At 47.8% G+C, this 24,627-nt stretch overlaps 2 protein-coding genes across 5 annotated transcripts; one reads left to right on the top strand and one right to left on the bottom strand.

Annotated features, from left to right (window-relative positions):
- The first annotated feature begins 3,237 nt into the window (after positions 1 to 3,237).
- On the top strand, positions 3,238 to 14,509 carry ankrd53 (ankyrin repeat domain 53). Of its 4 annotated transcripts, XM_069185927.1 has the most exons (8): positions 3,238 to 3,997; positions 6,651 to 6,699; positions 8,213 to 8,347; positions 9,243 to 9,422; positions 10,943 to 11,142; positions 11,236 to 11,400; positions 12,573 to 12,693; positions 13,033 to 14,509. In XM_069185927.1, the coding sequence occupies exons 1-8, from the start codon at positions 3,855 to 3,857 to the stop codon at positions 13,765 to 13,767; spliced, it is 1,728 nt and encodes a 575-aa protein (XP_069042028.1). In that variant the 5' UTR covers positions 3,238 to 3,854; the 3' UTR covers positions 13,768 to 14,509. The 4 variants fall into 4 exon arrangements, with proteins under 4 accessions (XP_069042028.1, XP_069042345.1, XP_069042376.1 ...); XM_069186244.1 differs by lacking the exons at positions 3,238 to 3,997; positions 6,651 to 6,699 and adding an exon at positions 7,383 to 7,707; XM_069186275.1 differs by lacking the exons at positions 3,238 to 3,997; positions 6,651 to 6,699 and adding an exon at positions 7,384 to 7,629.
- A 2,417-nt stretch (positions 14,510 to 16,926) lies between these two features.
- tex261 (testis expressed 261) lies at positions 16,927 to 24,599 on the bottom strand. Its single transcript, XM_006629100.3, has 6 exons — positions 24,415 to 24,599; positions 22,060 to 22,139; positions 21,333 to 21,486; positions 20,779 to 20,846; positions 19,563 to 19,665; positions 16,927 to 18,134 (listed from the first exon to the last, which is right to left on the bottom strand). Exons 1-6 carry the CDS (start codon positions 24,482 to 24,484, stop codon positions 18,019 to 18,021), a joined length of 591 nt encoding a protein of 196 aa, XP_006629163.1. The 5' UTR covers positions 24,485 to 24,599; the 3' UTR covers positions 16,927 to 18,018.
- Positions 24,600 to 24,627: the final 28 nt, after the last annotated feature.

Genomic DNA, 24,627 nt, shown 5'->3' with positions numbered 1-24,627 from the left:
CTTACATACCTGTTCACCCATCACTGAAGTTCAGCCCCCTGGGTGAGCTCCACCTCTACACAGCAGGTCAGCTGCAGGGGTGAGAAACTGCATCAGCAATTGAATTAAGGTGGAACTTTAGGAATCCCAGATCGTACAAGACCAGAGTGGAGTTTAGCCAGGGTACTTGAGTTCACAACCCTACTTTTAGTAAAGTAGTACTCCTGCAACACAAGCAGAAGGAGAAATCCCAAATCTAAGGCTTTTCTAAATAGGCATGAGAAAAGCGTGGTGTTCCCCAAATAATACAGCCATGAGTCACACACTGCTGGGCCAGCAGAGGTCCTGAAGACAGCATCCCAGGTGTGGAGAGGAGAACTACCTGACAGGAGCATCGGTCTTCCCAACTCTCTTGGGCAAGCAACAGCTTGCACTGTTAATACCGGACCCCTGACAGTTTCAGAATGACTGACACTGGTCCTGGATCTGTTCTGTTAGCATGGCCGTATTAACAAACACAAAACAGGCTGATCTCCAGGGCAAGGAGGCAAAAACTAGTCGAGGTTTAATTGAGAGATTTAAGGAAAAAAACGAAGAACAGGCCACACATTTAGAAGTGCGAACCGTGGGCGTGGCACAGGAAAAGGTCTTAGCCAGCAAGCAGATTGGTAACAGGTACCAGAGCCCTGCTGGTTAAGAGCCCAGGACAGGGAGCCACTGGCCTAAGCTACAGTGTTTGATTCAGCAGATGCTGGACGATTCCATGGAGGTGTGGTTTGAGCAGTCTCTTCCCCTTGACCTCAGTGGACTTAGGTATTATATGGACTTCATGTGGCTCAAAGCTTGTTTAGAATGTTCCCCATCCTATTATTTCGTTGAACATGTTAATTTAGTACAATTAGCGTAATGCGACATGATTTCTAAAAATGTTGATCAAAATTATTGGAGCATGAGTAAGTAGAGACAGTGCATGTCAGGGACATACAGTCCTGCAGAGCGAGGGCTGTGTGTGCTGTATGCTGTAGCGCTCCTCCACTAATGAAGCGCTGACCCCAGGCGCTCGGGGACAAGGTGCCGTTGGAGGTGACAGAGGGGATGCCGGTCTGTCCTAACGAGCTCCGTCTTCCGCTCTCTCGTGGTGCCCAGCTGTTACCAGCTGATGCCTGTCGTCCCTGTGCCCCGAGTCTGCCGTATGACCGCGCTGCGTTCTGGCACGTGCGCAGGAGAAGACTGCGGAACGGTGACGTCAGCGCTGCGCCGGGGGCGGGTTTCTCTGCCCGGGCGGGGTGTCGCTGTCCGGCGCCCCAGGCCTGTAGGCTCTTCGGAGCTCGTGTTGCAAATGAGCTCCTAATTTCGTAATTGAATTAATGGTCTGCTTAAATGGAGAAAATGTGAATCTCACATGGAGATTTAAAGAGGCTTCAGGGCTGTGACTGCTTATGACTGGAAACCCCAGCTGCCGAATGTGGAACAATATTCGAAGTTTTGTCATCATTGTATTTTAATCTCATTAGGATTGAACACTCTATTTGTGCCAATGAAACTAAAATTGTTTTGCATGTCACCTTTTTCATCACACAACCGTTTCAACAGTGTGCTTCGAGCAGCTGAAATTGTACTCAATCAGAAACACACAAACTTTAAGGATGGGGAAACTTTGGAAAAACAAGCACAGGAACTTAAAGAACATAAGAAAGGTTGCTCAGGCGAGGAGACCCAAGAAGACTGGATAGCAGTTCAGCAGCAAATTGAATCTTTTTTTTATCCCAGTGATAATCACAGCCTCCAAACGTTTCGTGTAGCAGGCTGACAGACTTTCTATTCTTGCTTTAAGAATTTTTCCCCCCTCTTCCTTGCAGAACGATTCTACTTCAGAAATATTCTTAGGTCGTCTTGCATGCGCTGCATGTTTGAGAGTTTCAGTAATATTCAGGTCCAGGGACTGTGAAGGCCATTCCGAAACCGAGTGTAAAAGTCTGTGTCGGATTGCAGGGCCCCATGAGACGAGAGATGCTGAGGCACGTGGCCCACTGAGCTCGACAAACCGTGTGTAATCTTGTGTAAGACGCTTTGCTGCAGCCACACGGACATCCCGTCTTTCCTTGCGGGTTTTTTTTTTCTTTAGCACTTACAATGCTGCTCAATTGGATTTAAATCTGGAGATTGGTTTGACCCAAGACTTGTTTTTCTCCTGATGAACTCGTTGGTTGAAGTGGCCAAGTGTTGGCTCCAGGTTGTGCTGTATTGGTGAAGCACCACCCAGTAACTGTTTTCTTCTCCATAAGCAGACCAGATGTTTCTGTAAACCATGACATTAATAGAACTGAGTGAACCAGTTTCTATTGATCACTTTTTTGCTTGCTCCGAGAACTCCAACAAGCCAGCGAAGCCAGACCTGCCTTCTCTGACGATCCCTGAGAGTGTTAGAGACGATCTCCTAGCCCGTTTCTTACAACTGCTTCTCCATGCACCAGAAGCAAGACCTATGGGTCTGCGTGCACTGGGTCTGGTTTGTGAGGAGGGGCACAGATTGAGCAATTTCCTTCTTTCTCCTTCTGTCTCCCATCCCTTTTCAATGCAGAGAGGGAAGGAGATTTTAAACATCAGGAGGCAGTCGTTCTGAAACGGAGCGCACGATTTCAGGGGAATACGGGAATGCGGGAACAATGGAGGTGTGCACTGCGCACGGTAATCAATTCAATTCAATTCAAGGTGCTTTCAAGGTAATCTTTCTCTGCTGAGGCTCGGCGCGGGGGCGCGCTCCCCCCCCGGCCCTCGGCGTGCGCGCGCAGCGGGGTCGCGGTGCGGTCAGCGCGCAGAATCGGGTCGCGCTGTGACTTTGAGCCGCGCGGTGTGCCAGCGTGCATTAGCGCTCCGCCGCCTCACCGAGCAGCGGCAGCGGAGAGGGGCTCTGAGGGCATCAGCGCACTTACACTAGCGCAGCTCGCGTCCCCGGGGGCAGGGGTCCTCTTAAGGTGGCTCATGAAATATGAAGCAGTAACCGTGCTGGGCTTCAACACCCCCTTCTTCTTTCAGGCACGGCGTGTTCTCTTCTCTGCCTTGCCTCACCCTGGCGTGCAGCGCTCAACAGAAACAGAAGAAGGATCCATCTGTGTCGAATCTGTCTGCTCATATGTTGTTTTCTTTATTATTGCGGCACACGTTCTGCTATCTGCTGGCTGTTTCATATGATCTGAAAGACACCCCTGCCCTTACCCCAGAGTACATGAAGTCAGCCGTGTGGTGTGGTCTGACTGGGAGATCAATGGCAGGAGATCAGTGTGTGTTGCAGAGCTGGGAGAGGGCGCCCTGTGTGTCTGGGTGGTAACCGGTGAGTGGCGCTGTGCGGGTGGTCCTGGGCCAGACTCTGCTTCACTGCACCCCTGGAGTGTGAATCCCAGCCGAGGGGGCGCCCTGTCATCGCCGCTTGGCGTCCCTGGGTTCAGCAATGAGCTCACTTTCCCTCAGGCCCTCAGCTGCCTCTGTCACCTTACACCTGCCTGTTCACGGGCTTTAATTCCACCTCTCCTTTCATACACATCATAGAGCCAAGTGATGCAGGAGGCTCATTTCTGGAGCTTTTCTTCCTCTAGAGATCTATGATCAAATCAGAATGAAAAGCAAAACGATCCTCATTTCAGTTCAGACCTCAGAGGCGATGCTCCCCATCAGAAGCCCAGCACTAAGCTGGGCTTCAGCTCCGCACGACCTGTTTAGAGGTCTGTGAGTCTGGCAGGTGAGCAGGGCAGCGCTGACACACCCCAGCTGGTGGGGATATAAAATGAAAGAGAGACAGAGCTGGCGACAGGGCTGAAACTCCGAATCGAGAGAGATCCCTGAATCTGAAAGTCCCAATCTAGAGGTCGTTAAAAGAAATGTTTCCTGAGCACGGCTCGTTAAAATCTTTTAGAACTCACACAGGGCGTGGAGAAGCCCATCGGGAGGAAGGTAAGCAGGGATGGAGGAGGAGCAGCAGTGTGCGGACTCAAGGCATCCAGGACCACTTGACCCAGAACAGGTACATGCTGTACGAATGGAGCCCTCTCGCCCTGCTGGCAGTAGTTTACTGACGCCAGCATCTCATGCAGCTGGTTCTTGAAGAAACCAGGGTATCGGCTTCACCAATATGGCCCTTCGGGTAAAGAAGTGCCTCCTGCTCTTGGCTGTAAATGCACTTGAGCCTCGGTTCGAGCACAACATCTAAAAAGACGAGCATTGTGTTCAGCTGGGCTTCCAACGTGTGGTTTAACGCAGGCGGTGTCCAGCCCTGATCCTGGAGCAGTGCACACCCACAGATTTCATCTCATTCCTGCTGAGCCCTGAGCTGACCTAATTATAGGAGCAACATGATCTCTCGTAACTGTTTCCAGCTCCTGAACATGGTGGAAGTTGGCCTTTTGGACTGACATTTAACAAGAAACACAAAACCTCCGTCTTTTGGGTAGAATCAAATTCCAATCAAGCACTTTTTTGTTGTTTTAATTAGGGATTCAGTTAAGGAAAGAGTGAAGCTGGAATGAAAAGCAGCAAGTGTGTGTTTGAACTGAAGACTAGGGACGGGAATCAGTCCTGAACACTGAATCCAGTTACTTCATTAATGCATTGATTTACACAGCACATGAAGTGTACTCAACTAGGAGTGCTTCCACAAGCACTACATCATTCCATACTACAGACTAGCATCCTATAGAATTAAAAACAACAATATTTGCAGTTCTCTGGCCCCTAATGTGCTTTTCCACTACATAAACGGTGACACCAATTTCTCTCAGCAAAGAAATCATTCAGTGTTGTATTGATGCTCCTGACCCATGCAACACTGCTGTGAAGTATGTTCTTAAACATCTTATCTCATCTCAAGAGGTAACATCTAATAGACAGTTACCTCTTGGTCAGTTTAATTTCCTAACCGATTTCCTCAATACTGAAAACTGACAACTCCTTGAACACCATTTTCCAGTGCCCTTTAGCAGTATGAATGTGTACATCATTGATTCCAGTAATGCTCTTACCCCCTTTCCAGAGATGCTGTACTTCCCTCTCAGCTTAATCTCAGCATTGTTCCTTCAGAGTGGTACCATGGGTTCACGCCTGGCCTGGGATACGTTCCGTGTGGAGTTTGCAAGTTCTCCCCAAGGGTTTCTGTAAAAGTTCTGGTTTCCTCCTATGGAAGACACGCTGTCTAGTTTTGATTGGCTATTCTAAATCATCTCTCTCTCTCTGTGGCCTTGTGATGGACTGGTTATCTTTGTCAGGGCAAGAGCACTCATGTCCTCTCAGTCTAGCCTTGACCCCTATGCTTCTAGGATAGGGTCCTGTTTGTCATGATCCCCCCCGGCACAAACATCTTTCTGATAATGAAAGAGAAGGATAGGATATAGTCACCCAATCTGGAAAGAGAAGGATTGCCAGAGGGGCTTAGTGAGCACCCTCTGCTGGATGAGACAGGTAACTACACCTGGGTCTGGGTTGGTCTGTGGAATTACTGTCAGATTGTTCTTTTAAAACTGCAGTCGGCTGCAGTTGTTTTTGTAGTTTGTGCGTGTGTTCTTGTTCAGCTCACAGAAGAGGAAGAGAGAGACGTTTAGAGAGCAGTTGTGGGTGAACGAGCCCAGGGACCTGGGTAAGAGACAGAGAGAAACGAGCCTTGCCTCTTCTACAGTGCTGAATGTGTATAATGTGCAGAAGATACTGCTAACAGGAAGTTGCACTAACATCAACTTGGTTTATTTTCTAAAATCCACCCCACATTTCACAAAGAACATTTGTACATTTTTCTGCCACAGCTAGTGCTCTTTAAAAATGAAAATTAAATAATTAATAATTAAAATATGGGTATGTTAATGCTACGTAAAAATAAGTACATAAAAACATAATAATAATAATAATAATAATAATAATAATAATAATTGCTTACACTTATTTAGCGCTTTTCTGGACACTCTACTCAAAGTGCTTCACAGGTCATGGGGATCCCCTCCACCACCAGTGTGCACCCCCACCTGGACATAACAAGGTTACGAACAAGAGGCCCTTCTGCCCTTTTGTTAATTAGTAGTAAATCGATCCAAAGATCTCATCCAGGTGTTTCTTGCAAGAATCCAGGGTATCAGCTTCAACAACATGACTGGGTAGCTTGTTCCATACTCCCACAACCCTTTGGGTAAAGTGTATCTTGTTCCCACTTTTCATTGCACTTGTTTTCACCTGCATCCTCTGGTCCGTGTTCTACTGTTCACTCTGAAGAAGTTCACTGGTGGACTTTGTCAGTGTGCTTGAGGATTTTGAACATTTGTGCCAGACTCCCTTATAGTCTTCTCTGTTCAAGACTATCAGACAATCTGTGTCATACAATCTGACTTTTCATCATTTCCATTTTTTCATAACACTTTTCATAGAACTGCTCGTGATATCACACTTTGTCTTAAGAAAATACAGAAAGAAAATGCAGTGTTTTTTAACTTCCATTAATCAACGGACAATGATTTTTCCAGAGTGGTACAGTGACAGGCAGATAAAGATGGATGTGTTTGTCTTCCGTTTATATACTGTACAGTATTCTGTGTGCTGTGGTTGATGATTTAAAGACAACCAACATTCCAGTCCATCAACACTGTCATCCCACACTGTTCTGGATCATAGTGTAATGTTTGGTTTTTATTTTCCCTCAGCATGAATCCATCACAAGAAGCTGGACTTACAGAAGGGACGCTCACATGGGTATGTCCTATAGTATTGTAACGCAACAGGGGTTCAGGCGGGCGCCCTTGCCGCAATAGGTCGGCCCCCCTCCGTCGGGGGGCTCGAACCCCGGACTCCCGCGTCACTCTGCAGGAACCCAGCCCGGTGAGCTGAAGAGAGATCTCTCTACAGCCCAGGGGCTGTGGTCCTGCAATCACAGGGAAGGGCGGCGACGTCCCCGCTCTGGTAAGCCGGCTCTTACACAGTACCTGTCGGCCGTAAGCGTTACAGTATATTTCCAGGCTGGTTGTGACGGAACTGGGAAATTCTCAATGGGGGGCTACCCCAGAACGCAGCTGTTGCAGATAGTTCCAGCAGAGGGCGATACACATTGAATTTGTTTCTTTTAAGTCGGACAGATGACAAATTCTGTCTCTAATTGAAATGCGCAGCCAGGGGCACAGTCACAGGACTCTAGGGAAACGTTTAAGGATGAAGTACTGTTCGACTGGTATTTGTTTTTTCTTGATGCAACAGCTAATCTAAATCTTTTTTTTAAAATCTAAAAGATAAGATTAAGATCGTACAACTAGAGCTATTATCGGATTTTATGATTCACGGGTGTTTTCACTTCGCCTTTTACTCAATCAATCAAAGTTTATTTTTTCAAGTTCAGGCGGAAAATAAAAAAATACTTAACGCCTCTCCATGCGAAACAGGGCCATCAGTGTGTTTAACTCTAAACTGAATGAGTATAATTGCAGCTACAAACTCGTATAAGCAGCTGCTTCTGATCAGCTGGGACAGTCCCGTCGCGTGCGGGGGGGGTTCCCATAGCAACCTGTACACGAAAGCTGTAGCTGTAGGTGCGGACGGTGAGATCAGGGTCCGTGAACTGAGAATTTAAACACACGAAGCTGGTTAACAACACATTTCCAGTGCCTTGGAGCGACCGAGCCTGTATCCCGGGTATGATTTTGTATCAGCTGTGCTACAGTCGCGTCTCCCTGATTGATGTGGCGCCTTCTCTCACTCAAAGCGATCGCGGTGAGCGGTGGAGACTAAGAAACATGTTTTATTTGAAACATCTCTTTTAATCTTGCACTCCGCCGGGCGTGACGAGAGATAACCACAGCATAGTTTTGGGGTGGCCTGCATCGATTTGTGTTAGGTTTCGGAGCTAAAAAAAAAATAGTTTTCCGGAAGACGAAAATGTATTGAGGAAACAAGGCACGCCTCGGATTTTCAGACTGATTGAAAATATCACGGTAGGGAGGCAAAAGTTAACTTTATAAAATTGTTTATGCTTTCCTGGAGTTTAAGGTAAATGTGTCAATGAATCGGCAGTCAGTGAGAACTAAGACATGGAACTGAGCCATAACTTCTCAAATGGGCTGTAACGCTTTGAGCTAATTGTTTTAGTTTCTTGAGTTTGTATATCCACTTCTAAAAGTGAGTTCATCCAAAATACCAAAAGCATTTTAAGATTTTTTCTAATTTGCCATATAGCCTTAAGTATTTATGAGTTGGCATGTCGTTTTCTTCACTATAGGCTGTTGGCAGTTGTGCTTGGATTGCGTTCACCCTTCAGGCAAACTACTGTAACTCATCGAAGAGAAGACAGTTTCTGGTTTGTCTGAGGGGGTCTGACAGCCGGAGTCCGGAAAGCAGGAAGACCACTGCACAGGTGTGTTTTCACCCATGGGCTTCAGAACACTGTGCCATGGGAGTTCTCTTCCTCACCTCTCTGGCATTTCTGTGTAGGACAGGATCAGTCAGGAACACGTGGAGCAAATTGAGTTTAAAAGACCTTGGCTGTGCAATAGAATCAGTAGAATCTTGCTCAGTAGCCCAAAACAATAAAACCAGCTTGTATTATTCTGACAATAGAATAAATTCATCTTAAATTGCCCCCCTTTTGGAGGAATAAAGTATTTTGAAGTGAATAATAATGGTCTCTTTAGCGTATCTTGTGTGAATGAGCTTCGCGGAGGTGCTCTTTGCCTGCAGTCCTGACAGAGGGCTCTGTTAAGATCTCCCTTGAGCCTGGCCTCGCCCACAAGTGCACACCAGGAGAACTCTGGCTCTTTCCTCAAATCAGTCTGCCAGACTTCCGTACCGAATACGAGGAGATTTTTGGGAAGATGTGGTATTGAAATCTAAGGGTCTTTATCTACTATAACCTCCTAAAGCCCTCTAATACTGAGAAGATGGCACACAAATCAGGAAGCACAGTGCCAAAAGCAAATGTTACTATGTAGGAATACAAATGCGCTTGTTTTACAAAACAAGGTTAACAAACTGTTTCCTACATACAAATGATTTTTCAGAGGGGAAGGTTTTTTTCAGCTACTTTGTACTGGAAAGAGGAAGGGTATTGTGAGCAGAGCAAACAGCCAGGCATCACGCAGTGTAAAAAATGAACCCTCTCCTTCGAGTACTGTACTAGACCCACAGGCCACAGACACAAGCCCCAGAGGTGGCCATCCGAGCTTGAGCCCACTGTCTCCTTTGAGAATGAGCTCTGAATGGGCCCTATGCCTTCTTGCGTGTCATTACTGTTGAGATGATCTCCTGTGCAGGCCCGCTCGGCTGCAGCTGTGTGCCCCAGGATGCCAGGACCGGGAGAGAGCCGAAAGGCCTCGGCGCTGCACAGAGCCCCCCCTGACGGCGACATGTTCCAGGCTGCGGCCGCGGGGGACACAGCCTGGCTCCGGCTCAGCCTGAGGGGCGTCACGTCAGCAGCACAGCCAGGCAGGAATGTCAGTGTCCCGCAGGAACTGTGTGCTGTGCGCTGGGCGAGCAGGAGAGTGTCGTACTGCACTCACCAGCTGGCAGAGACCCGCAGAGAACTCACACCACATCCGTTTCCTCTGGAAATCCTTTTCAGGTCCCCATGGGGATGATTGATCTGTGAAATGCCCACACTTAAATGTAATGTGAATATAATTACCGATACATTGTCAGGGGAATATTGAATTTAATTACAAATGTTAAAAAATTAGCATGCGGTTTGATTTCTGTAATTGTCTGCTTTAAGCCTCCGCAGAGCGTGTTGCTTTTTCCACAACGGACTGGTCTGCAGCCTCTCTGGGTCCTGCCAGCTGTTCTGGAGGGGAGTCCACAGTGTGAGCTGAGCGTGGTAGCTGTGCGCTGGGTTCATGATGTGTGCATTCGACTGCCTCCACTGCAAACTGTAAACAGGGCCAGGTTACCAGTCTAACATGGCAGATGCATGTATCTACCACCCTAACAAATGTGTCAGGGTAACTGTGATGGTTGGTGTAGTCTGTACTTTGTTCTACAGTATGTGTACCCTGCTGTCTAGAGGGCCGTGTTATTGCACTGGCCTGCACTGCCTCACCTGCGATATACCTGTGCTGTTCTTGTCGTGACCGGGCTGGGAACAGCTCACATCACATTTGCACACCGACCCACCACGTCCACTAGGTTGGGACACTTATCGGTTAAGTAAGATATCTTTCAGTCAGGCAGCCACTCCACCAGGCAATCATATCCTCCCACTAGGCCAGATATTGAAGGCAGGATTATCTGACATACAGTACCTGTGCTCTGATATGAGAGCTTAGCTAGTAGTTCAAGCTACTGCTAACACACATACCTTTTGCTGAGAGATATTGCTAATTCTTCTACCAGATATTTTAGTGACTAGTGCTCTCCACTTCACGGATAGTTCTCTGTCTTCTAATTGAAGCCTTAATCACTCATTAGCCTGCTACCACTAACTTCCTACATCTCTCTCTGCTCATCAACCCTATGCCTGGGTCTCGACCTGTCACTAGCTGCAGCATTGTAACCAGCGGCTGTTGTATTACCCTGGACATGAGACTGGCGTCTTGTCCAGGGGGTGTCTTGCCTTGCGCCTGTTGCTCCCCCACGACCCTTAATTGCAAGCAGTGGCTAGAAAATGGATGGATTGATTAGCATTTTCTTTCAACTAATCATGGATCTACTTAAGTCATATTGAGAAACCTGATCAAAGTTTTAAGGTTATTAGAGAACAAAGATTGGAATAGGAGTGCCAAGATTGCCTGTCCCTCATATGGGCTATTGCTGTACTATTGTGTCCTGGGTAGTCTTTTATTAAACTGAGTTATCTCCGTTGTCTCTTCTCTATCGTCTCAGTTGGAGGATCTGGATTGGGCGCGGATATATAGAGAAAAGGGCAGATGAGCAGGTGTCTTCGTGTACTTCAGTAAACCTTGTGTGTACGCTCCATGCCTGTAACGGCAGGGTGCTCGTGTGCTTGTTCGTGCCGTAGGGCCTGACGGTCCTCCACGTCGCCGCTCTGCACGGCCGGCTGGAGTGCCTGAGGCTGCTGCTGGAGGCGCACCACATGGACGTGAACACAGGCGGCCCCGGAGGGTGGAGGCCCGTGCACCTGGCGATCAGCTCCCGGACCGGCGCCCGCGCCAGCGCCTGCCTCTCCTACCTGCTGGCACGGGGGGCCCAGCCCAGCGTGTAAGGCACAGCCGCGGCAGGGCGCCGAGGGGCGATGGGCCCCAGGCAGCCCAGGCACAGAATGTGTATGATGTGGGTATGTCTGTCGCTCAGGCGCAGCGATGACGGCACCACTCCGCTGCACCGGGCGGCCGGCGAGGGCCTGCTGGACTGTACCGTCACGCTAGTGCAGGCGGGGGCGGAGCTCAGCGCACGGGACAGCGAGGGCCACACCCCCCTGGACACCGCGAAGCTCTGGGGCTACAGGGCCATCGCCAGGTATCGGCGGCTCAATGCCGAGGGTGGACGTCCGCACCCTTTGAGTCACTTCACAGCCCACATGTCACCCCCTGGGTTAAGAGGACTTGAATCCTCTGCATCAGGGGACCTGTGTTCCGGGGTTTTGGGGTTTGACACTCATGTGAGCTGTGTGGTTGATGCCCAAGTGGGCTCTCGAGCAGCTCGAGCAGCAGAGGAGCTCTCTCTGTGTGCCGATGTCGGGTGACTGAGCCCGGGGGATTTTCCAGCCAGTGGGACACAGCTGGCAGAGTGCTGCTGGGAGCAGGACTAGGATTAGTTAGACTAGGATTAGGTGGCTTTTGTGGCTTCCAGGGTGTGTGCCGTGTCATCGGCGAGTGTCATACTCCTGCCACAAGAACGTAAGACTTGCAGCTTGTTTTAAAGACGAATGGCTCAGTGGGTGGGCCTGCTGGAGTTCTCTCCATCCTCATTCTCCCCTTTCAGCACGGGAGCTGACTGAACATCAATCATATGTTACAGCAGGGGTGTCCAACCTGGATCTTGGATGTCTAGCAAGTCTTATAGGTCACCTGTTTCTTAACACTGACAACAGCCATGCAACATTGCTTAGTTAGGAATGTGGTCTGTTCAATTAACAGAACCCTGTTCCATGAAGACTGATTTTAGTCCCATATGATCTCCAAATAAATTAGTTTAAATATTCACCTTCTTAATTGGTTAAGGGGTTCCAAGTCTTTAGAATTTGGCCATTTCAAGGCAACCTATAAAATATGTTGGACTAGAGCTCCCCAAGATCCAGGTTTAGCACCCCTGTATTACAGGAACCCAGAGATCACTGATAAATAATACAGCCCAAACAAGAATGAAACCCTGCTACACCAAAAGACCTGTATCATGGAGCCGAGGACTGTGTTTTTATGTCACGTCAGTAGGTCGAGCTCATTAGACACTGAGATAAGTTGCACTGTGTGTGCAAAACATTTTAGGCGTGTTTCAGTGGTTCTCCTCTAGAAGATTTCTGGCACCATAAGGTCAAGATTTACATATCAAGAGATGTCTAACATTCTCCTATTGTGTTTCATTTTGCGTTATTGTTGTCCTGGAGTGAGCTAGGAATTTGAAATGTGGTGCCCCCACTTTGTGTGCACGGGGGCAGGCCTGTGTCTGAGGCTCCTCTGTGTGTGTCTGAGGTTCCTGAAGGATGCTGTGTGGAGGACAGAGAAGCAGGAGCAGGCAGCACAGTGCAGGCAGCTCCAGCAGCTCAAACAGCGCCTCCTCAGGACACACCAAGAGCTGCAGCAAAAAACACAGGTACAGACGCCTGCCAGGGACACACCTACCTAGACACAGACCTGAAGCTTTTTCAGTTCGTTCTTTGCTTTAAATATCTTTGCAGACACAAAGAACAGAGGGGGTGAAATGTTTCGTTCTTGTTAAGAATTATGTGATATCTTCTTTTCTCCCTGGACTTTCAAAGCCATCGGTGCCATTTTACTTAGTTAGCTTTGCTCAGTCGATAATGGTACAATATTTTTGTCAATAGAGGTTATGATTACGGTTTATTCAAAAATTTAAAAAGTCAGTCCCGGCTTGTATACTGACTTCATGACTGGAATCCAGCCCTCACCGCTGTGTTGTTTGCTGTTCCAGATGGACAAGGAGCACTTCAACCAGCTGAAGTTTGAGCAGTGGGCCCAGAAGAAGGGCTTGCCTGGCCCGTCACTGATCCCGAGAAACTCCTTCCGGAGGTCACGGGGCGTTCCCCCTGACGCACCCACCCTGGACAGGACAGGGGCTGTCGGAGAGGGCAGGGCAGAGAAAGGCCCCCCAGTGAAGGGGCTCGTTAGTAGGACCATGAAGGCCGGAGAGCCAGAAACGCACATGAGGGGCAGAGAGCTGTCAGATGGCTCGGGAGCAGGAGAGGGAGTCCACCCTCCTCGGTCTGAGGGAGGAGTGCGAGAGGAGCTGGCGAGGCCGGCAGGGGGGCGTCCTAGGGAAGCCTGGAACAGAAGCACCAACCCAGCCAGGACCCCACGGGCCGCCATCAGCAGGCCCCACGGTGTCCGGCTGGGCACGCACCCCGAGGAGGAGGCCCGAGACCCCGATCTGACGGGATGTGTGGTCCTGACACAGGGATGGGACCGGCAAACTCTGATCATGCCAGCCTGGGGAGGCCGGCCCCTCCCTGCGCCCCCTCTGCCACAGGACGTCCTGCACAGGAGCCTGTTCCCCAGATCTCACCTCAGCCGCATCACCTCCCCGTGTGACTTTGTCCCCACTCACCTGCAGGACCTACCCCGAAGACGCCGCCCCAGCACTGATGGGAGTCCTTGGACGGAGGTGGCCATGCATCTGTCTGAAGCCCTGCAGCCTGGACATTACTAGGGATGAGCTGGAATGTCAGCATCATGTGTGTTTTCTGGCAGGACCATTTGAACTGTATCTTACAGTTCTTAACAACCTTAAAAGTGCTGGAATTACATGCTTTATTAACTGACAATTTTATTATTCACTCTTGAGCATCAAGATCTGAGTATCCAGTAGTGAATAAGTACTAATGTGTGGTGTCCTTGTGAGGATTATTGGATGGGCTGCAGAAATGCACATTGTGGGTGTCTGTACAGTGTTCTGCTCTGTGCACATGCATGTTCTTACCTGCTGACCGATTTTGTTTTGTGCAAGTGAGCTTTCGGGGAGAGAGTGGTACCATGATTATGTTGCTGAAACAGTCAGAAGAAGCCAAGGAAAAGGAATAGGAATAGGAGGTATTGCCCCACAAATGTAACCGAGTATAGATCTTTTATAGTAACTCTTATCCGAGTAATCTCAAAACCTAGCATGCAGAATGGATATTTCAGTGTTTCATCTCTTGTTGCATGAGGCTTTCTAAATAATGGGGCATTCTGGGCAAGTGCCCACGTAGCTCCTACTAAAATGTATTAAGTTTGATGTGAAACAGCCTAGGCAGCAGGGGATGAGGTCTAGGAGTTGTAAGAGGTTAGATGTAGATTACAAAGCTTCTTCTGTACATCTGTTAATAAATGGTACAAACACCCCTGACAAAAATCCTCAGACGAACCACATCTGATATCTTTTTTTGGATTAAATTAAAAAAGATCAACTAGAATAGTAGTCATATTTTATATTTATTTTACTTCTATACTCATATTCCCAGAAACATGAATTAGTAATGTAAGTCTACACATCTGTATTAGTATATTTGACAATTTTCTGAAAAAAGCAACTCTTTGAATGTTTACTAACTTAAAATTAGCATCCTAGAAGAGTCATCACAATTCCTTCCTCATTAGTAAAAACAGGTTTTAATATGGCATTTGTTTACAGTATAGTAAAAGTTTTCTAAATACTGTATGCCTGCAGATAAATAGATATCTGTAAAAACAAGATTTACTATACTGTTACGTCCTAAGGCTTATGTTTACACTTCCAGTTGTTGCTTGCATGTGGGGTTCTACTTTCCTGTTCAACAAGTAAACTGCATGCTCAACAGGCTTCATCCACATCTTGCTGTTGAACTTGGGTAAGTGGGCAGTATTTTTGGCATTGTCTTGCTGCAGGGTGAACTGCCACCCAATGAGATTGGGAGCCCTTTTCTGGATATAGGTAGTCAAGATGTTTCTGTACATTTCAGAATTCATTCTGCTGCTGCCATCATCAATTCCATCAATAATTAAACCCACTGGGCCAGGACATTACCTCCACCACGCGTCACAGATGGGGTGGTGTGCCGAGGATCATTTGTAGTTTGTCTTTCTGTCACTTTGATGAAGGTGTATCTTCACCTTGTTTGGCTACAAAACATACTGTAGTTCCAGAACTGCTGAGGCTCTTCTTTGTACTTCTTCACAAATTCTAATCCGACCTTTTGTTTTCAGTGCTGATGAGAGGTTTGCATCTAGCAGTGGTGCCCTGGTAATTCTGGTAAAAGTCTTCTGTGCATAGTGAATACTTTGACCCTGCAACTTATTGCAGAGTTTTTCTCCGCAGCTCTAGTGATCTTTCTGCCATCTACTGCTGTAGTCTTCCTTGGCTGACCCTTTCTTTGCTCCTCTAGTAGTTTTCTTTTTCAAGACTTTCCACTGTTGTTTTGCAATGCCCAGTCTCTCTGCGATGGTACTACCTGGATTTTTCTTGCTCATCTTCACAATTGCTTGCTTTTTTTTTATAGACAACTCTCTAGTCTTCGGCTTGGTTTATGCCATCTAACTCAAGAGGCAGATCCAAACAGTAAACTCCAAAAGTCAGAACCAAGGTTCTTCATTCACAGCTCTGTTTGCACAATTACTGCAACATGGACCACCTGAGCAGCTAGACACACCTGTCAGTCATTTGTCCCAATACTAGTGCTCACCTGGAATGGAGGTATTGAAAACAACAAATAACAATGTTCTAACATGGTATAAGCATGTTTGCAAAATAATATCCAGGAACAAAAACTGAAAATCCACACTTTTGCCTGATATTGGTCTTTTTAATCTGAAATATAAATTTGATTAGTATACAGCAAAAATGATCAATTCCACTTCACTATCTCAATACTTCTGCTTTTCACTGTATTATATTTCAATACTGCATACTGAATCAACTGTCACATTCTTCAGGTACATTGGTAGAACAATAGTATTAAGTGCAGCGTGTGAATTGGATGTACAGCTAGGTTATACAATATACCAGAAAGAAGATTCACTTTTTGCCAGATTTAATTGAGCATTTAAAAGAGTTCCATCTGTGTTAATAAGCGTATTAAAGTCAGCCATAGAAAAACAATTCAATGCAAAGAAAAACAGAGAAATCGGTTAAATGATCTTTTGGAATTAATTCACATTTATATTTTGTACCTGTAGAACCTTGTCCCTCTCTTTTTGGTCGATGACAAAATTGTAAGAGTGCTTTGAGAAAAAAAATTCTTTTCTACAAGGAATTCCCAACTCTGCATCTTGTTCTTTACCTGCAAGAGATGTATATTTCCATGCCAATTTCTATCTACCATGTTTAACATAAACCAAATATCTTACAACTGTCAAACTCAAAATGAACAGAAAATCTCATTAGGTACGCTCACACAAGTGTGCACTCTCGGCCGCTGGGTTCACCCCAGGCACAGGCAGGCTGAAGCTCTTGAGCTTGCATGGGAGGGTGAAAAGGCACCTGCTAACTGTATTTGTCTTGATGCTTCACTTTCACCTCAATTTCTCATTTGTTTACCACTTTTAGCCAACTAGGTCTTAAAATACATTATTTCCCATTACCTCTATACACCCACACCAGGAACAACTCTATCATCTCCTCTATGTTATGATGAGCTCTTTGAGCTCTGTTTCTGCCAATGCTACCCCAGAGATATTCATCTGCTTGTCTGTCTTCTCGCCTGGGTGCCAGAAGAGATGTCTTGGACATCTACAACCATAAATCCGAGTCATCTTGCTGGACTGCGTGAGACTTTATTTCCTTACAGGTGCAGACTACAATCTCGGATGCAAGGGATGACATTTCTTGCTGGGACAGAGACGTGAGACACGGACGATGGGTGCAAGGATGCGTTTATTTGGGCAACACCATGACATCAGGCAGCCCAAGCAGCCATGTAGTCCTAACGGAGTGCAAAAGTTTGTTTTTTCTTTTAAAAAAAAAACTTTTAATTGTTCTTTCAGAAAAAAAACACACTTTGGCAAAACAGGCAAAAGCTCCAACTACCCTTGCAGGATGAAGAAACAAAAGCCCAACTCTAAACCCGTCAAATAGCAGTTTCTTAGAAAAAATCCCAGTTTAAACACAGGTAAGACGGGACAAGAGAACAGACCCACTGGCTTCCCAAGCGCCTTTCCACTGTGGCTCCCTCACCGAGGGCTGCAGAGGCAGGAGTCTCTGCAGGGCGAGGTGGCTGGCCGGACCCTGGTAACCCTGGTTACTCAGCTCCACTGCAGAAGCCCTTCAGTGCTTGTTGGACTGCATGATCTGAGCATCAGGCTGCAGTTCTCTTCTGGCACAGATGCCAGGTTAGAGTGTTAAGAAATCTCAGTCTGTTCCTCAGCCCTTCACACCACTAAAGCCTCCTGTCCCAAACTTCTCAAGTGCCTGCAGAGTGGCAAAACCCCAACACAACAACACAAATGGTACTGAGCCCCAGAGAAATGGACTGCGGTTTAATTTTTGTTGCTCCATTAGTCCTTCCGGTTTCTAATGAAAACCAGAAAGAGAATCTGTTACATACGTGATACACAAGGCGACAAGAGTCACAGACACACAGGCAGGTAGTCCAGTCTCTTGGCTGGGCAAGCACTTTCAAATCCACTGTGCAGCGCAGCTGCTGGACTGGTCACAGTCTCTCATTTCTTAATCATCCAAGGTCCTTGCATTCCCAGATCAGAATGACGATTCAATAACCAGTTCTAAAAAAAACAGAGAAAATAAGAAACTCCCAACGCAGATTGTGAGGGGTCCTCCCGGAGGCACTGCTGGCGGCGGTCCTCGGGCGCATGATCAGAGTGGCACGTGCAGGCCGGGCCGGCCGTTGGTCTGTGCTGGTGATCCTCGGGCCCCATCCCTCCTCCCCCCACCCCCAGCGCGGATCCTGCAGGCCCCCAGTCCTCTCCTCCGCGGCACGACTTCTCTCCCTCAGTACATCTTCTGCCGGCTGGGCAACACCGCCTCCTTCAGGAAAGAGAAGACCACCAGGATGCCAGAGCGCTTGCCCCTCTTGCCTTTGGTGAAGTAGTTGGACACCACATCATCTGCCAGGACAGAGGGGGCACAGTCAGACAGCGGCAGGGAACCTTCATGCACGATCGCAGCTCAACAGCTGCACCCCGGCTGAGCACACAGACGAAGGCTAAACATTGTAGCACAGAATGCCGTTGCTCCAAAATTAACCCCAAGACCCTTTATACCCCAACAGATACGATTCGCTCCGTATCATAAGTGTCAGAGCTGTGCTACACTGTTTCCATCAGTCCCTGTGAGACACATCGAAGTCTGGCTGTTGGGCTGTGCTTCTGTGCCAGCCCTGTCAGTGTTCAGCAGACCTCTGTGAAGACTTAGTCCCTCACTGTGTCCTCGACTCTCACACACACCGATTCGCTTATTGCTCCTGTTCCCTGCACATGCGGAGTCTTGTTCCTGCAGGCAGTCTTCATTGCTACTTGGTCCCCATTTTGTTTATATACTGTACCGTTGTAAATGTAACTACGGGGACTACCAAGAAGCAGTGCACTAATCAATCTCAGGATCTAATTCAATCTAATTTCTGGGTCCTCTTCCATTCCCCCACCTTCACCTAGTTTTCAGTGATGTCCTCTGATTCATGTCTCTCTGTTGAATTAGAAGACTTTGGGGATTTTGAATACTTGTATCAGGTACCCTCATTGCTCCAGTTTCTTCTCTCAGTCCAAATACATACTGATCGGTTAACTGGCTTCTGGGAAAACCAGTCCTGGTGTGAGTGTGTGTGTCTGTGTGAGCCCTGTGATGGACTGGCGTCCCATCCAGGGTGTATCCCACCTCATGCCTGTTGCTTGCCTGTATTGGTTATACCGGTTAGAAAATGAAACTGTTCGAGATTTAAAGAGTTCAGTTCCTTCACGCTGTCAGTGTAGGACATTCTCTTAAGCCCCAGCGCATATCTGGTTGCTCTTCTTTGGATAGATGCCAGAGCAGCAATATCTTTTCTATAACGTGGTGATCACAATTCACCCGATACACAATATTGTAAATCGGGTCTTACAAATACATTGTACAATTTTAACATGCCTTGATTTGAATTCTGTGTTAGGTATACAATATATCTTAACAGTTTGCCTTTTTATTGCTTTTCCACTTTGTGGACAAGAGGTAAATGTGTCCACATTAACCCAGTTCTTTGTCATATCCTCTGTGGAGTGTTTGGAATAATTACTGGAATAGGTTATGTTACCTGTGCAGCTCTGCGTTCTTCATTTTATATAGCTGAAGTTAGTTTTTGCTAGCTGCATGCAATACCCAGCCCTTAACTACATTAAACTACACAATGCATCTAAATCTGGCGAAGATTCAGTATTTTCTGCTTTGAAAATCCATTAACTCAGCAGTGCAGCAGTAGGCTGGCAGTGTGATTCCTTTGCACCGGTTCCCATGGGCCAGTGCAGAGCCCCCATACCCCCTCCCCAGCGCAAGAGCCCCCCTACCTCCATGCTGCACCGTCGATGGCAGCACGTTCTCCCCCGCCGACAGGGACACGAAGAAGGAGAAGGGGATGATCCACAGGCAGATGGTGAAGTAGGCCAGGACCTTGGAGTTCAGAAACAAAGCTTGGAGAACAAGCAACCAGCCCCGCCCTCTACAAGACCCTTCACTCGCTCGAGCAAGCAGGCCGATTGCAGAGGAGCAAATATACCGACACATTTCAATACACATAGTGTCAGTGTTTAACTGCGTTGTGGAGTGTTTGGAATCATTACTGGAATAAGTTATCTGAACCATGCAGGTCTGCATCCGTCACCAAACTTCTTCAAGGTCAGTTAACGTACTAAAGGGATTGAAACCAACAACAGTAACTGATCTGCTCTTAACGAGGCTGTCAAGGGACAAAGTGATCAACTTCAAGAACTTCACAGGATGAAAACCGGAGCCTGAGACCACTCACCCGTCATGAGGCTGTAATGTCTATAAAGAGGGAGGAAACCGAGCAGTGTGTCTGTTCTGCCCTGAATCGTGCCTCATCACGGGTTACAGATTAGACTCTGGGAAGCCACAGCTCCACAGAGGAAAAGCACAAGATAAAGAGGAAATCTTCTGGTGTTTGGGGGAAAACCAGAAAATCAACATTCGTGATCTGTGGACCAGTGTCCTCCATGGGTGCACAACACTGCTAGCAGAAATGTGGAGCTGCAATTCAACTTCAGAGGTATTTACCTCACCGGAGGATTCAGGCATTGGTTAATCTGGGGCTATTATACAGGGACACTTCTTTTGCTGGGCAGCATAGGTGACATGCAGAATTGTGTTGTGAAATGGGAAGACACTAAAATATTAGTGAGGAAATACAAAGAAGAATTTTCTTATGCCAAATGCCTCCATATATCCCCTTCATGTTGCCAGCTTTGGACTTCAATAATATTTGTCACTTTAAGTGTAAATGTTTGCTCAAACCTTTCTGCCCGCAACAAAATCAGACAAACTACAGATCGTGCCAAGACAGACTTGTACAGGGGCAGACTGAATGCTGAAGAATTTCTTGCACTGTGCTGCACGTTTCACTTGCTGGTTTTGTCATGGAGCATCTGCTATGAGTTTGCTGCCTCAGGTTTAATCCCGTCTTTGTCCCTGCAGCTCTGTGCACGTGAACTGGCAGGGCAGACCTGAGTGAGCCCAGAGCGTTTCGGCAGACGGCGGAGCTCTCACCTCAGAAAAGGGGTAGTACTCCTCTGCAAAGTACTGGAAGGCCATGTAGTGATTCACCACCACCAGGACTGCGGGAGACAGGGATCAAGTCAGAAGCAAGTCGGTATAAGCTAAAAATGGAGCAAAACTGAAAATCCTCCGATTGTCAAGTTTAGGAAAACCAGCCTTTTCCTTCATGAGGCCCACCCAATTGGGAATCACAAGCAAGTGGATTCTGAACTGCCCACCCTCGGGTCCCCCGTCTTCTAACAAGTCACAGGCGACACAGCTACGTCCTGGAGGCTCAGTGCTGATGGGAGCAGAGGAGCGCCCCACAGGCTGCAAGCCCTCGGGGGGCGCTGTGTAGCTGAGAGACCCAGGCCAACAAATCTCACTCCACTTGAGGAATCCCGGTCACAGTCTGCTAGTGACACGTCCACCCAGGCTCGAACCTGCGCCGTCTGGAACACCTCAGCCAGCGCCTTAACTGGTTCAGTACAAATACTCCCTTCTCACAAAAAACAGTTTTTAATATTGGTACTGGACGTACAGTGTGCCGCTGCACCCCGACTCACCGCAGGACAGGATGAAGTTGGGCGAGGTGAGCATGATGTAGGGGAAGGTCTGCAGCAGGCCGAAATACACCAGGTTGGTGAAGAGGCCCACCCCCACCATGAGCACAGGAAACCCCTCGAACAGGTAGAGCCCCGCCAGCACCGCGGTGGAGAACTGTCGAGAGCAAGAGAGGCCGGCTGTCAGACTGCAGGCGCAGCGCACCACGGGGCCGGGACGCACACAACGAGGACAGGAGGGGAAGAAGGGGAGAGAAAAGAGATGGGAAAGCCGGACAGTGAGAAACGGAAGAGTGGATGTCAAAGACACACAGAGACCAGGGGTGGGGCTCCCCAGGAGGTACATATTCATTTACCTTTAGCAAAGCAATCCATGATCCAAACTGCAATGACAAATACAGGCAAACCCGAACTATGGCCCGTTGAAATAGCCCCATTTTTTAAATGAGACGCCAAGTTAAATGTGTCCGCGTCACTCAGGTGCGCATGTCCAAGGTAGTTTAGTAAACCCTTCCCACACCTGTCTCAGACTATCACGTCATATTTCTTGGTGCTCAGAATGGGACCAATATTATCCAACATGCCAGTCTTGTTCAGGACGATGATCAGTCCAGCACAGCACAGGTCAGGTGAGCACGATGTATCCTCAAGAAACCGGCCTGCTGGCTGAACAGAGGGGTCACACGGATAGTCGCCACTGACACCGAAAGGCACACCGCGTCCCACTTACCCATATCATGTACTTTATGATTCTGCTGGTGGCTACTGTGTACTCTTCTATTAGCTCAGCCAGGTAGTACAGACCAGCAGCTGGAGAGAGAAACAACAACGACGACAGAGGGGTTAAGTCAACCAGTCCCAGAGACGTGAAGCGCTCACACCAAGACAACAGAGATTTCACACTTCAGTAAAGTAAAGGCTACGTAATGCCGCAGTTCGAACCAAGTCAAAGCATTCACATCAGCAGAGGGCTGACTTTACAGACTGGCACAGCTCAGATCCAACTCACTCACACACAGGCATCCCACTCATTTACTCAGCAGAGCAGGCGAAAGACAAATACCACAACGCACTTCTGAGCCCACGGAAAAAGAGCTTCAGTGCCAAAGAAACAATTAAATGACAAAATCAGTTTTGTACACTTTTTTTATCCCTCAGAACGATGCCTGTTCAAAGCTGCTTAGAATTCTGAAGTCAAATACTATAAGTACTGCCTGGAGCTTTGTGGTAAAATTGCTCTTTTGTCCTTATGTGACTGTAGCCTTTCACCGCAGGGATCCCTGAAAACACATCCATTCTTCCAAAATAATTTGCTACGCAGTCCCAGAGGAAAGTAACTTCAACAGCAGCCCTCTAAGTTCTGCCTCTAGATCACGGAGCGAAGAGGGAGGGTGGAATAACGAGCTTCGAGCAATCAGGCCAGCAGAGCTGTGGCTCGCAGTCTCAGGGATGGCACCTGCAGGGTAACCCTGGACCTCTCTGTGCTCCAAGCCGACTGGCACCGATCTCATTCAGATGCCATCATTTTGCACAGGCTGCCTGTGCCACACTGTGCCACCACAGTCCAGAGATGGAGAAAGCTGATGGCTTCTTCAGCACACTGTATTCTCGGCCGTGTGCTGCTCTGATTTCCCAGCTCGTCTCCTCCGCAGGGTTTGAGTGGGATCCAGCAAGAAAACCCACAGCAGGGGGCTGCTGGCACGTTCTCCGACAACAGGCTGTTGTTTTTCCCGCCACTGGCAGCTGTGCAAAGGAGCTTCTGCTCACAGACAGGCCAGCAAGGAGCAGAGCAGCAGTGAGCACTGGAGCCCAGTGCACCTGACACCCCTGTATCCTCACTTCAGCCCCCAGATATCTCCCGACTACACACCGGCCAACCGCAAAAAACGAAAACGCAGCTTGTCAAAACGGGAAAAAAAAAGTTAGACAGGAAAAAAACAACAGCTTTCACAGGTCGAGAGACAGGCTTCACAAGACTTCACCCAACATTACATGTGCAACGCCAACCCACACCTGTGATGTTAAACATAATCATGACAAATGCTCTTAAATGCTCCGAGTACACCGTTTGTACAGTCGGCACGGGCTAAAGCAGTTTACACAGGCCCTTAAACACACCCCTTCCTCTCCTGGTGGATGTGGTGAAATCAAGAAATGGAAACAAAATCACAACTGTCAACAAATTTGAGAACACCCGTCATGTGGATTTCGTCTCGTGTCTTGTCTTCTTCTTGCTTTTTGTGTTTGCGTTTTGACCAATACAGCAGCTTGGATCGACGCCGCAGAAAACGTAGACCGTCTAATCCCAGAGACCCAGATGATCACGGAGTTCAAGCCACTTCAGCGACAGCCCAGTCATGGGCAAGACTGGGGACTTAAGCCGGCTCCCCACCAAAGATAAAGCCTTTCATAACGAGGGCGTGGAAATGTGTTGAAACTGTAGGCAAGGCGGTCCAAGCACAGTAAACTGATGGACTGTAATCCGTCCAGTATCAGTCACTCTGATGTGCCAACGTGGACACATCAACGATCAGGTACCGGCATATACTGTACCTGAGCGTCTCTGGAAAACATCAAGCAGGACACATTCAAACCACACATTGTATTATTTAGAAAGTGCATTAGCTGCGGCATAGCAAAAATTGCTTTAAAACACGCCACTGAAAATCATCGGACCTCAACCAGACACGTCGTGGCACATCTGTAACAGCTGCAGGCTACAGATGCAGAACGAAACAATGCACCATCGAGATTTCTGTAAATATACGTTCAATGTCTTAATCGTATCTCCTTTGGCAACATTTAAACTCATCGGTCACGTCAATAAAGACTGGGAATTTGATTATTCATCTCTTAAAACACGAGCTTACTAAACTACAAAAGCAGTTTGATGCAGAAAAATAACGTAAGCGGGAATCAGCACTACAGTAAAACTGGCAACTCCGCTTCTTTCGGGGAATTTCGTTGTGCCAGCGAGCTCGAGTTGGGCCGCGGCCGGCTGCTGCGGCCCCAGCTTCGGGGTTCAGTAGCGACAGACGCCGAGGCCGCAGAGGAAGAGTCCGGGTGAACACTAAAGACAGCTTACCGATAGCAAGAGTGACGAAGGATATCTGTATCACCAGAGAAAACCAGCTGAGTAAATAAATAAACCACATTTCCTCCCCTTCTTTCAAGACTATATAATACAGTACAAATACCACAAAAAAACGTGAAGGATAATGCGACTAAAATATTGAAACAAATCAAAGTTCCTCCCACTAGTCTCTTCGAGAGAAAAGAAGACACCATACAAATTATA

Source organism: Lepisosteus oculatus, chromosome 1, assembly GCF_040954835.1.
Source record: "Lepisosteus oculatus isolate fLepOcu1 chromosome 1, fLepOcu1.hap2, whole genome shotgun sequence".
NCBI classification, from domain to species: domain Eukaryota; kingdom Metazoa; phylum Chordata; class Actinopteri; order Semionotiformes; family Lepisosteidae; genus Lepisosteus; species Lepisosteus oculatus.
This window is presented reverse-complemented; position numbering and strand designations above follow the sequence as displayed.

Bases quoted from the DNA above. Each gene is read 5' to 3' on its own strand.
- ankrd53 (XM_069185927.1), top strand. From the start codon at position 3,855: ATGTTTCCTGAGCACGGCTCGTTAAAATCTTTTAGAACTCACACAGGG. The intron at 11,401-12,572 runs GTATCGGCGGCT...TGTGTGTCTGAG, and splicing joins GGCTACAGGGCCATCGCCAG to GTTCCTGAAGGATGCTGTGT. The intron at 12,694-13,032 runs GTACAGACGCCT...TTGCTGTTCCAG, and splicing joins AGCTGCAGCAAAAAACACAG to ATGGACAAGGAGCACTTCAA.
- tex261 (XM_006629100.3), bottom strand. From the start codon at position 24,484: ATGTGGTTTATTTATTTACTCAGCTGGTTTTCTCTGGTGATACAGATA. The intron at 19,666-20,778 runs GTGAGAGCTCCG...CTGAACTCCAAG, and splicing joins AGTACTACCCCTTTTCTGAG to GTCCTGGCCTACTTCACCAT. The intron at 18,135-19,562 runs GTAGGGGGGCTC...CTGTCCTGGCAG, and splicing joins ATCGACGGTGCAGCATGGAG to ATGATGTGGTGTCCAACTAC.